General features: G+C 41.0%; 1 protein-coding gene across 1 annotated transcript in view; it reads right to left on the bottom strand.

The window, feature by feature from the left end:
• Positions 1 to 14066, bottom strand: part of pde11al (phosphodiesterase 11a, like) — a 211372-nt gene that overhangs the window by 15385 nt on the left and 181921 nt on the right. Inside the window, exon 19 of the mRNA XM_078428263.1 lies at positions 11277 to 11360. Coding sequence (XP_078284389.1) covers positions 11277 to 11360 — 84 coding nt within the window. The remainder of the gene's footprint in view (positions 1 to 11276; positions 11361 to 14066) is intronic.

Genomic DNA, 14066 nt, shown 5'->3' with positions numbered 1-14066 from the left:
TTTCCACAAGTACGTCCTTATTTCTCTTTCACTCTCTGCACTTGCTTCATTTTTTTCATTTCTCCCATAGCACAGTAGCTCCATTAAATTCTTCATTATATGTTACTTTTCATAACAGCATCACCTCCTCTGATGGCTAAGGTACATGCATAAATAAACAAATATTTCCTTCCTTCTGGCTGTCCAATTTTGCGTCATAAAATAGGTTTTCAGATTTATAGATACCCTATGCTGCTAACAAAATCATTATGAATCTCTTGCAGACAGACTCTCCTACATCTGAAAGCATCTATAGAATGGATAATGTACAAGAGGACTCTGAATAATTAATGCAAACAAGACGCCACATTATCTATAAATATGAATGAAAAACTTTAAAAATCAAAGAACATGCATTTATAGCTGACCAGAGGCTGAGACTGAGGTCATTAATATCATTTGAGAACTTTTTTCTTTTTTTTTTACATTAATTCTAATGAAAGGCAGTTAAGCTCTAATTATCATATCTTCTGCTGAAGCTGCGTAATATTAAAAATTCTGAAGTGGAAAAAATTCAGTGAACTTAAGACTGAACGGCCTAAACATTACTGTGCACTCTAAAAGGTCTGCAAAAGAGATATCATGCTTTTCCAAGACAACGTAAGAATAATGTGGACTAAATTTCCCAGAAACATGATGTAAAGGGTGTGGTGTCGTTTGATGTGTCTCTGGTTGGAAAATATTGTCAGGTGAGCAAGGATGATTCATGATGGGAAATGCTCGGTTGAATCTCCATAGTGGCACAATTCAACCCAGAAATGGTTGCAATTGTACATCATTCCAGAAAAGCAATTGTGATTTTCAAACATGTAGCACTAAAACATAAATCACCATTCATTGGAATTTCTAGATAAACATTTCAAATTGTCTCATTACTGTTTTGCTGATGCAGGATAATAAGATTATAAAATTGCCATTAATTTCTAAGGTAGTATTAAGACTGCATTAAGGAGTGTAAAATACTACCCCGAGTGTTAAATCAAAAAAAGCAATTCTTTGGCATATACAGATGTACAATTCAGAATTACCGAAACTGAGAAGGATGTCATCTCTTTTCCTGAACTGGAGCTTCATTATACAGTTTCCTGAGATCAATTTTTAATCATTATCAATCATACTTATTACAGGAGAATTGTCAAGTCACTACTGTGCTGCACTAAAACATAAAGCCCTGCACTACCTTATGCACTAACTCTTTTTGTTATGTGAAAATTAGAGAAAAAGGAACAAACACATAAAACTTGGCTTTCGCTTGTCTTTCTCTGGCTGTGAGTAAAGATAAAGGCTTTTTTTTATTTTCAAAGTAATTAAACACCTAATAAAGATTTACATATAATTCTTCCAGGAACATTTCTTATTAAACTGATGTTGCTATCAGAATTCCTTTCGTTTTGTTTTTACCTTTTCTTATTTGTTTAGTAAATTTGTGAATTGGTGAATTCTGCATCAATCTAGTTTTCCACCGTAATGTAAGAACAATAAGATATTTAGACAATGCTAAGATAGAATGCTACTAAGAAAACTATCATTATTTTTGGACAGATGGAGCTTAATTTAATTCTGGACCTTTGCTAAATTGGTCATTCTCAGTAAAGTACAGTTGTCAGGGTAACTTAACAGTTGCCTGTTAAGTTCATTAAAATGCACAATTGCATACTTTCTAATTGGGTATCTTTTGGTGGAAATCACATACTCATGGGGTCAAATTAAAACAGGAAAACATCTTGTGCCATTTCTGCTATTGTTGAAAAGCACGACAATCAGCCCACACAAAGAGTGACTTTGGATAAGGTTGCCATTGTTGTTGCTGTAGAACCATATTCCAGGACAATTAACACTTTAGAAAGAAATTGAAAAAATATGATAAACCATGTTAACAAGTGGAGCTGTTTTGATTCCAGATTTAAAGCACAAAAGTGAAATATTGTGTATGTATAAAATCTGAAATTAAACATGAAAATACTGGGAAGAGCAGGTAAGGAGAGAGAATGGTAGAGAGAGAAAAATAGATGAACCTTCAGATTGATGAGCGTCACAGTGGCGTAACAGCAGAGTTGCCGCCTCACAGCGCCAGAGAATGGGTTTGATCCTCAATAAGGGTGTTGTCTGTACGGAGTTTGTATGATACCCCTGTGACCATGTGGGATTTCACTGGGTGCTCTAGTTTGCTCCCACATTCCAAAGACGTGAGGGTTTATAGGTTGAAGGTAGACACAAATGCTGGAGTAACTCAGCAGGACAGGCAGCATCTCTGGAGAGAAGGAATGGGTAACGTTTGGGGTCGAGACCCTTCATCAGTCTGAAGAAGGGTCTCGACCCAAAATGTTACCCATTCCTTCTCTCCAGAGATGCTGCCTGTCCTGCTGAGTTACTCCAGTATTTTGTGTCTACCTTCGATTTAAACCAGCATCTGTATTTCTTTCTTACACAGGGTTTATAGGTTAATTGGCTTCTGTCCCTAGTGTGTATAATAGAACCAGTGTACAGGTGTTCATTGGTCGGCATGAACTCGGTGGGCAGAAGGGCCTGTTTCCATGATATATCTCCAAACTAAACTAAAGGGATTAGTATGGGAAAGTGGTGCTGAGGTAAACGACACATCACTGCTCTGGTTCTAAGGTTCTTTTGTATTCTGATACTTTCTCACCTATGGAATATTTCCACCAAATTCCCATTTTAATTTAAAAACTGAAAGCTTATTAGATGCACACAGTGATCATGCACCAACACATGCAAGCTCTCTATATCCTCTGCTTTGGCTACATCAAGGCTTTTTGGTGAAATCAAAGTTTCAGTTTCAGTTTAGTTTATTGTCACATGTTCCGAGGTACAGTGAAAAGCTTTTGTTGCGTAGGTAGCATCAACAAAATGAATTTAATAACAATGGATGCCCATCCAAACAAAGAATCATGTGGCCTCCCTTATAAAAGTGTAATCCACTCTCCTAACATTCCTCTAGGCATGGAGACTGACGCACAAGGAAGCTGATAACATCAAACACAACAACACGCAGGGAGAATGGTTGAGGGAAAAAATGGATAGTTTCAGATTGATGAAATTCCTTTTCAATATCATTTCAATAAAATGCTACTGTGGTCTGATGAACTTATCACACTCTGACCAGTGATTAATTTCTCCAGTCAAACCAGTGCCAAACTATGGATACCAAACAGGCACAGAATAATTCACTCCAATTTCTTTCAAAGGGGGTAAAATGTTAATGCTGCCATTTAACTGTTCATTCTTTTGACTCATGGAGCAACATCATTGTGTATTGACTGGCCAGTGTTTGGGTTTTGAGCGCTGCAATATGTGCACCCTCTCATCCCGTTTGCCCATCATATCACATTCTAAACTTGCCTCTAGGCAGTTCTTTGTTCTTATAATTGAAGACAAATTAAACATGCTTGCACAGAGGACAGGAATAGCCAGTAAAAGTGTGTCCAGGTGCAGTTCATCCAAATTAAATTGCTCCCAGATTAACTCTCATCTCTTGTTCAAAATCTGGACCTGTTATTCCAACGTTAGCCACAAGATGGAGCAACGCCACACAAAGATATCCTTCACCATGCAGCAGAGGTAAAATAAGGCCAGTTAATCAGCGAGAAAAATTGACAGAACAATTCACTTTGGTATATGTCTCGAAGCTTTGTAAATGTGCGTGCAAACACAAAGAGCTGTCGAGCGCCTGAGTACGAGTAGGTATAGAAGGACCACACAAACTGCCTTTCAGCTGCTAATAAAGTTGCTACAACGGCAGGATCGTGGCCTAGAAATTATAACACATAATACCACATTTTATGGGCCACACAGTGGAATAATGGAAGCTATGCAGCATTGCAGGAGTGCATTTTATTTACAGGCAGGCTCTCAGAGCATATGGCCTAATAAGCAAGGAGTACGCCAGCACATCAAGCAGCCTGCAATACATTTTGAAAATATATTTTAAAGTAAAATTTGCAGATGCTGGAAATCTGAATAAAATAGCAGAACATTCTAGAAATAAACAGGACAGGCAGCATGTGTGGAAAGAGTAATAGATTTAACTCAGGTCATTTTGATGCTGTCCGACCTACTGAGTGTTTTCATGATTTTCTATTTTTACTGTAATTTAATTTGATGTTCCTTCTAAAAGATTATTTTGTGTGCGTATAGTCATTTAAAAAAATATTAATTGAAGGGATGTGGGCTTTGCAGGCTGAATCAGCATTTCATTGTCTCTTGCTAATTGTCCTTGAGAATGTGGTGGTGAATCTTGAATCACTGCAGTCCTTAGGATATTGGTATTGATAATGCTGTTGGGGAGGGAATTCCAGAATTTTGACCCAGTGATGGTAAAGGAACATCAATATATTTCCAATCTGGGTGGTGTTCCTATACCTTTCCTGCTCTTGCCCTTCGAGCTGGTAGAAATCCTGGGTTTGGAAGGTGCTGTCTGAGGAGCTTTGTTGAGCTGTTGCAGTGCTTCCTGTAGATGGTACAAACTGCTGTAACTGTTTAGTTTAGTTTAGTTCATTGTCAGTGTACTGAGGTACAGTGAAAAGCTATTGTTGCATGGGTACAGTGAAAAGCTATTGTGCATACTAACAGGTCAGCGGAAAGACAATACATGATTACAATCGACCCATCCACAGTATACAGAAACGGGAAAATTGAATAACGTTTAGTGCAAGATAAATCCAGTAAAGTCTGAATAAACACAGTCCAAATGTCTCCAATGAGGTAGATAGCAGCGTAGGACCTTTCTCTAGTTGTTGGTAAAGTGGTTCAGTTGCCTAGTAACAGCCGGGAACAAACTGTCCCTGAATCTGGTGCTGTGCGTTTTCACACTTCTTGTACATTTTGCCTGAAGGGAGAGGGAAGTAGAGGGAGTGACCCTCTTCCCATTTGGATACACTAGCTGGTTACCTCAAAAGACTCAGAAGGCAGAGGTAAACACAATAAACTGAGAAGATTTGAAGAAGGGTCTCGACCTGAAATGCCACCCATTCCTTCTCTCCAGAGATGCGGCCTGTCCCGCTGAGTTACTCCAGCTTTTTGTGTTTATCTTCGGTTTAAATCTGCATCTGCAGTTCCTTCTTACACAAACTAAGAAGGACACTGTTGATTCAGGCATGGGTGGTGAGTGAGTGAATGGTTGTAGATGGGGTTTCTATCGGGCAGGCTGCTTTATCCTCTATGATGTTGAGCTTCAAGCGCTGTGAAGCTGCATTCATCCAACAAGTAGACAGTATTTCATCTTTGAACAGCACCTTCCAAACCCATGATCTCTACCAGCAAGAAGAAGGGCTACAAAAGCATGGGAATACAAACTGGAAGTTGTCCTCCAAGCCATATACCAGCCTGACTTAACCATTACTGCTCCAAAATCCTGGAACTCTACCATCCCAACAGCATTGTGCCCATACTCAGCCTTCAAAGATTGATGTGGTCTAAGAAGGCAGCTCATCAGTACCATCTCAAGGATAATTAAGGGTGACCAATTTAAAGCTGGCTCTGCCTGTGACGCCCATGAATATAATCCCACTCTTGAGTAGATGGTGGGTAGGTTTGGGGGAATTCAAGGTAACTTGCTTACTGCAGGATTCTTAGTTTCTGCTCTTATAGCCACATTGTGCATATGGCGAGTCCAGTTCAGTTTCTGGTCAATGGTTAGCCCTAGAATATTGATCAGGATTCAATGGCATTAATACCGTTGAATGAAAGGAGGTGATACATGAACTTTCTCTTGTTGGATATCATCATTGCCTGCCATATGAATGAATAAATGAATGAATGAATACGTTTATTGGCCAAGTATGTGCATTATACAAGGAATGTGCCTTGGTGCTCCACTCACGAATGATAACACAAACCTACAGTTAACACTTAAGAATAAAGCATAAACATATCAAAACAATAAGGATACAACATTACAGTCTAAACATGTGGGTGAAAATAAACCAGAGCAAAAAAGAAACTACAGACTTTGGTTATTGAGTAGAACTACTACTCGTGGAAAAAGGCTGTTTTTATGATGTGGTGTGAATGTTACTTGCCACCTATCAGCTCAGGCATGAAAAAGGCCCAGGTCTTGCTGTATTTGTGGACAGCTTAAATATCAGAGAATTTGCAAATGGCACTGAACATTGTGCAGTCATCAGCGAACATCCCTACATCTGACCTCATGACTGAAGGAAGGTCACCGATGAAGCCGCTGCAGATGATCGGGCCTAGGACCTACCCTCAGGATCTCCTGCAAAGATGCCCTGCTGCTGAGACAAATTAACCGCAACAACCATGATCTTTCACACTGAGGATGATTTGAAACATTGGAGGGTTTTTCTCAATTCTTATTGACTGCTCTGTGAGGCTTAATCAGAGGGGCCGGTGCCTGCTTCAGTTAAAGAGTGCCTGAATCTGACACTCTCAGTCACCAGGGAATCTATTGTGCTCACATCATGGGTTTCAGATCACTCCTCTTCCTCGATCCTGATTTCCTGGCTGACTTTCTGCTTTAATTCCAGCCCTAATTGCTGCTTTGCCACTTCTGATTTCCTCTCTGGCTGAAAACAATCTTGACCCATTCCTTCCTCTGACTGACCTGAGTCTTAATTCAACCACATCTTATCCGCTCTCTAATTTTATACCACTCCCCACTGTAATTTCCCCAAGGGACCAGCTCTCTAATTCCAGCCCAATCTTTCCCCAACTAAAATTAATTCCCATCTACATACAGTACACCAGTTCCATCACAATCTAGTCTAATTTCATGTGCCCTCTCCTATCCATTCCCGAATTACACCCTAATCCCCTTCAATCTGTTCTCTAAAGCATATATTTCCATGCTTTAAAAACAATTGTATGCTCTCCAGGTGTGTGACTCGGTGAATTCTCAGCAAAAACACCACTTTTCCATTGTTGTCTCTAGATAGAAGATGCAGGCAAAACCTCAAAGGGTAGTTTCTCAGGCTGACCCAAATCTTCCACAATGCCATCCCAATTCCCTCTCCAATCCACTCTCTGGTTCCCTCACCCGACCTCTCCCCCAATCTTTTCTCCGGTCCTACCAGCACTGGTAATCTGTCGAGACTGACCATGGATCTGTAGCCCCACAGAATTCTGTCTCACCACAACAGCAGAGATAGTGGATCAAAGGGCTTGCCCCTCAGTGTCAGAATTGTGCACTGAAGAAATTCATACAAAACATTTGTGCTCACCCCTTCCTAATGTGCCGCTCTGCTCAATGTCCTGCCATAGATTGTATATTACACTCATCCTAGAGTGCTCAGCATCACTACTGAATCAGACTACACATGCACTGGGAGAATCAGAGGTCTCTTATCCAAGAGTTGCATCCAGCTGCCTGGCCCATCATTCGGGGAAGCGGGTAAGGATGACCTCTGCCCATACTTGCTGTTGAACCCTAAGGGAGTAGTGACCACAAGGCATGCAATTCGCCAGCAGTGTCGGAATTGGGAGTGGGTGTCAGGACAATCGGGCAGTGGCACCAAAATGGGATGAAATAGAGGAGATTTGGAGGGGCCAAACTGCGTGTTCTCCAAAATCGTGGAATAGCGCTCAAGAGTCAGGATGAAAGGGAGACTGGAGATCAAGGGCAAGGAGAGAAGGGATGGAAGACAAAGAGATAGCAACTAGTGAGTCTGGGCCCAGTGTGCCAGAGGAAGAGTACAAGGTATCTTCGGGAGGCTGGGAGAGATCGATACACTGAGAAAATTGGAATCGTGGAATGGAAAAAATTGAGGGAAATGTGGAGACTGGAAATGGGGAGGGCAGGCTTGATGGAAATTGGGAAATGCAGAGATCCTGGAGGGAGGGGAACTAGGACTGGGGTCAATCAAGGTTGAGTGAGAAATTGAGGTGGGGATGGGAAGAGGAAATGTATTGAACTGCAGGCTACTATTCTGTGGGATCATTAATCACATGTAGTCTTTGAGGGAAGGAAACTTCATTTCAAAAAGGAATGGATTCATATTTGGAATGCGAGAGGCAGGCCTCCTGTTGCACAAGGCAAGGAGTGGTTTCTTCCTGTGCAGCAATTGACTCAATTTTATGAATAAATACATAAAATAGACACAAAAAGCTGGAGTAAGTCAGCAGGACAGGCAGCATCTCTGGAGGGAAGGAATAGGTGATGTTTGGGGTCAAGACCCTTCTTCAGAATAAATACCTTCTGGATACCAAAACTGAAGCATTGGTTTTAAATGTTGGTACTCAGCAGAGTTCAGGTCACATTATCCTATGACCAGATCACAAAAGAATAGCTTCTTTTGGTTTGGTTTGGTTTTGGTGGTGTGTGTCATCCAACTTTGTTATGGCATTCAAGAGTAGTTTGGCTCTATCGAGGTTCTCAGTACATGATGGGTCTTTCTTACTGGAACAGTCTAAACTAAAGTGTGAGGATCTGGGGGGAGAGACTGATCCTGTTCACTGAGGATCCTGAGCACAATGAGAAGTGTGTGGAGACTATGGTTGTACTTTCATCACTGGGACAAAGGAGACCTCATGGTTAAAGATATAATATTGGAATATTACATTATTTCTACATAGAGTATATAGACACAAAAAGCTCAATAGAATGGGTGGCTTTAATTTATGTCTTGAGTGTAAATACTTGTAATGTCAGCAATAATTGTCAACGTGTCAGTAAATTACCATTAGATGAGATGAGCTGTCTGCTGACCACCACTTCAATATTCTACCCCACTCCCACCTCATGTAAAAAATCAGACAATGCTGGAAACAGTATCAGTTGAAAGAGAAACAGCCAATGATTCAGGATGAAGACCCTTTCTTCGATCTGAAAAGTCACCTTTGTTTCTTCCTCCACCATTAATGTTCAGGGTCCAGAAGCCTTCATCAGAATTGACAAAGTTTCCTGGAGCTGAAAGATTAACTGTTTCTGCTTCCACAAATGCTGCCGGACCTGTGGAGTCTTCCCAGCATTTTCTGTTTTTGTATCAGTTTTCCCACAACTGCATTTTACGTTTTTACTCAATGTGACCTATTTGTTTGTGACTTCATGCCTTTCAGAATTAACATAAAATTCTACAACTTCAGTTAATTCACCTTCTCTGTTCCATCAGCACAGATTAGTTCTGCTACAGATTAGCCACGTCAATGGTAAATGGTTCTTTGTTATCACATGTGCAGATGTACTGTGAGATTCTATTTTCCATACAGTTCAGTAAGGTATTGCCATAGCTGAGCACATCCCATTGAGCCACAGCCAAGCCTTCCAGTATGCCCGGCTGGGCCGCCGCAGACCCTGGACTCACTCACCGAGGACCGAGAATCCGCCCAGTATTCCTGGTACACTCCGAACTTGGCCCCAAGCCACTGGAGCCACCAAGAACAAGGAGGAGGACCCGTGCCGCTAAGAGCAAGGAGGGCCATCGAGAGCTACCCAGCAGGGAGCCACTGAGAACCAAGGGGGACCCACCAGGGTCCTGCGTGCGGTGGCAGGCAGAAGACAGGACAGTTTGGTATTATAACTGTGTCGGTGCCAGAAACGTGGCGACTCTTGTATACTGCCTACATGAGATCTGCAATATGATTTTACCAGGTTATATGCAAAATAAATCATTTCACTGTACCTGGGTCCCTGTGACAATAAAGTCTCATTGAATCATTGAATCCAAGATTAGTACAAAGTGCATAGAAATAGTCCACTGAGACCACATGCAAGGGTCATCAGGCTTTCACGCCATTTTCAGTCTAGTCCGGTCCACAAGCTCAGTCGTCTGGAGCAACACGACCCAAGCAAGACCCAGGCTGTTGCAGAGCCTCCAGCCATCACCTCCATCCTAATTATCCAGCAAACCATTGTCCCTCTCCTCGCCCGGTCACCTTCAGCCTTTGTGGCCCAGGGACACCTCCCCCAGCTGACATTGAGGGCGTGAAAGGCTACGGTTCACTCTCTTACCGGCCCTTGCTCTCACGTCCCAGCTCCCCCCATCCTCGTCTCCGGCTCTTCTGTCCTCAGGGGTCGAGCAGGGCTGGCTCAGAAGCTTCCCTCTGCAGCCCTCCAATCCTTCAGTCTGGCCAACGGCATGAACATTGAAATCTCCAATTTCAGCTCATCTTTCAAACGCCCCTGCTTTCTCCCCCAAAACGCCCTCCCCCCTCTACTCCCCCAACCCACCTCTCACGCCCAACTATGGACTCCCACCTATACCTCCCCTTTACTCACTCCCCTCCTCCTGCCAATTTCCTCTCTCTGGCTTTACAATCCAGAAATCCGCAATACCTGTGATGTTAGTTCAGCTTTTCCCTCCCCACCAGCACGGCCTGACCTATCACAAAGTGCCTACAACTCTGCATCTCACAGCTTTTATATTCCTTACTGTTTTATCTCTCTAATGTCCTCATTTCATAGCATAAAGTTTTCTCTTATTGATCTACAACAAAGTTTTTCTTTATTTACATCTTTTCCTTCATTTATATCTTACCCAAGAACAACCTTGTTCAAACCCTATCAAAAGTATTTCCCTTATCCTGTCCATCACACCCTCTGTGACTTAAAACAAACTTGTTTTCCCATTTGCAACACAAAATGGTATCTCTACCACTTTTATCACAGATGCAACCTGACCTGATTAGTGTTTCCAGTATTTTATGTTTTTATTTTAAATTATCATCAGGTATTGGCCAAAATAAAGAGGTTTCTCTTAGTTCAGGTTTCCCCTCTGCAAATTGCTCTCCCACTTTCTTTCTTCACTCTCTCATCAGTGGTTCCTTGGCTCCTAACGCTTGTCACACAACTGCTGCAATTGCTAACCGCAACCAAATCCCTCAATTGCAAAGATCCCAATCTTTCTAAGGCAAATGTGAAAATGATTGTCAAGGGCATTTGATAAGATGCCATGTGTTCAGGCATCATAAGGTCTGCAGCCATATGATCATTATGTCACCCAATCAAATCTCCACGAACTAGAGGGTTTGCAACTCTATTGCACGTTTTCCCAGCAAGTATAATTACTGCATCATTTATGCACAAATTGAGAATTATTTAAATTGACCGTGAAAATAAGTATTTGCAACGTTTAACTGATCCATTGCCCAAATTACTTTACACAAACCTGATTTATATTTATTATAATCAATATTTCAATTATTTTTTGGATGATGGGTTCCACAGCTATTTACATTTTTTTAACATGATTTTTTAAAAAAGTTAGATGAAACAAGTTTAAAAAAGCACAATATTAAAGCTTAGAATGTATCATTCAAAGTACCTCAAACAATGGCTTGCAAATCCCATCAATCCATTCCAGCTGAAGGCCCGGCAACTCGTCCTTCCTATTTCGGTCAAAGATAGCCTGTAGAAGATTTGCCAAGAAAAAATTGTGTTTCAGCACACGTCTAAGAGCACAGTTACTGCAGGACCTGACATTCACGGATTGCTAATAGCAGTAATAACTCAAGAATTCTTCATGCATTTTTACCTACATTTTGCATGTTACTTCCAAGGTCAAAAGATTAATTCATTGCTCACTCCATGCATGCATGATTTTTCAGCATGAAGATGCATTAATTTTGTTAAAAGCAAACAAAATAATGAAAGACCCCTAATGAAGGGAAATTATAGCACAAGTCAAGTAAGGTGTTGACAAGCTATAAATCATCTATCCCTGGTGTGCAATTTATAATCAAATTATGAGTGCAGTTCAGTAGGATGCATTTGCCTCCACATCAATGTATTTTACCGGGTGTCAGCTGTGACATTACTGTAGACAGACTGGTTGCTACAGGCCACAATATTTTTTAAAGTACAATTTTTTTTTTCAAATAAAGTATTAGAAGGTCAGGAAATTGACAAATCCTTTGTTTGTTTATTTTAGGATGGATTTGAAGGCTTGCACACAAATATGCCGTTATGAAAATCTATAATATCAAAAAAGCGTCAAGTTTAAAATGAGGCCCAAACAGATAGCTGTAGCAATAATCTCTGTGACAGCTGTTAAAGGTCACATTAGAACTCATTTTAATTGGCTGCCTTAGCCTAGTTCACGCTGAACATGTGGTTGCTGCAAAAGAAATTGCTAAGGATTTAGCGCTAACCTGAGAGCAGTTCCTAAGTCATAAATTCTAGCAGCTGATCCAGAACTCATGAGTACATGGAATAGATTAGTTGTACTGAAGTGCCATGAATGGTCTTCTGAGAATGGACTTGAATTTCCATTTTATTGCATTACATTGGTACCGCAGTATTATCATATCTGATTTAAGAGTCCTCACTGTATTGCCACAGACAGGGGATGGACAAATGACTCTGCTTCATGAAGTTTTTTGATATTCACAGAGCTTTATATCAGATCTATGAGAGCTGCATTTTAAAACGTATGCCCAGCAGCCAAATTTTGTGTCTATTCCAGTTTAATTCATGTTGCAATAAAAGTACCAAAACCCAACGGGGTTTTCTCAATAGAAGCAGATTCATTAAAATATGACCGCGCATTTTGGGGTAATTTCTGCTGCTTTATACGTTTTAGTTTGTTTTATTTGCAAGTAGATTAATATATTTGTTTCTATAACCTCTGATTTCTGATAAGAATAGTTTCTGGTAATAATGGTAGTTTTTTTCCTGGATATGCATGAACATATGTTTTGCATATTACCTGCATCTTCTGAATGTATAAAAAATAGACATTTCAGATTGCTGTTACCTATCAATTTACCAAACATCAGCATTTGGAAGAAAACTTTGCAAAGCTTTTTGCTGGAATGAACCCACTGGCTATTATATAATCATGCCCACAGCAAATCTCATCATGCATCATATTGGACAGGTTTTTGATAATTTGGCAAATATGGTTGACAATTTGTACACGGTAAGGTCGCACAATAAAGCAAACCAGAGGAATATTTAGCCTATGCTTCTATTGTTATTTGCTACATTCAAGCTACAAGCAAAGAGAATGGCGGCATGAGTGAGGCTCGGACATTAAAATGAACGGTACCCCTCACTGACCGTCAACACAGGTGCATCCCAAAGGCCGTGGTCTTTGACCCCTGTTCTACTTTCTTTACATGCATGACTGTGGGACTAAGTACAACTCCAATGCCATCTACATGACGAGACCACTGTGGCTGGCCAATTTACTGGTGGATGAATCAGTGTACAGGAGGGAGATAGAATGCCTGGGTGAGTGGTGTTGCTACAATAACCTGTCGCTCGAGAAGTCGAGAGACCACATGCCAGTGTTCATCGGTGCGTCCATGGTGGAGAGAGTTAGCAGCACCAAATTCATGGGTATAAAACATCTTGAATGACCTGTCCTAAGCTCAGCACAAAGATATCATCATAAAAAGATGCTCCAGTCCCTTTAGTTTCTTAAGAAAATAACTGCAGATGCTGGTACAAATCGATTTATTCACAAAATGCTGGAGTAACTCAGCAGGTCAGGCAGCATCTCGGGAGAGAAGGAATGGGTGACGTTTCGGGTCAAGACCCTTCTTCAGACTGAAGTACGGTCTCGACCCGAAACGTCACCCATTCCTTCTCTCCCGAGATGCTGCCTGACCTGCTGAGTTACTCCAGCATTTTGTGAATAAATCCTTTAGTTTCTTATATGTTTAAAGAGATTCTGTATGTTTCCAAAACTTTTACAGATGTAATGTAGAAAGTATCTTGACTGGTTGCATCTTGGCATGGCATGGCCATGAGGCGCTACCTCAATAAGGTGGCATCTATCATCAAGGATCTGTCTGGCCATGGCCTTTTCCCACTGTTACCATCGGGCAGGAGAACAGAAGTCTGAAGTCCTATACCACAAGGTTCAGGAACCTTCTTACAACTATTGGGTTCTTGAACCAACCTTCATAGCCCTAATCCTACCTCTACATAGGAACTAGAATTCCCATCTTGCACAACCAAAACAGAGCGTGGCCACTGTGACCTATTGGTGGTAAAAGGTATATAAGAGAAAATGTAGAATAGAACAAAAGCTTTTCTTTATACCTCGGTACACGTGACAATAAACTAAACTGAACAGAATTGAATTGTGGACTGCCCTTTAAACATT

This window comes from Rhinoraja longicauda, chromosome 2 (assembly GCF_053455715.1).
Source record: "Rhinoraja longicauda isolate Sanriku21f chromosome 2, sRhiLon1.1, whole genome shotgun sequence".
Lineage (NCBI taxonomy): Eukaryota > Metazoa > Chordata > Chondrichthyes > Rajiformes > Arhynchobatidae > Rhinoraja > Rhinoraja longicauda.
This window is presented reverse-complemented; position numbering and strand designations above follow the sequence as displayed.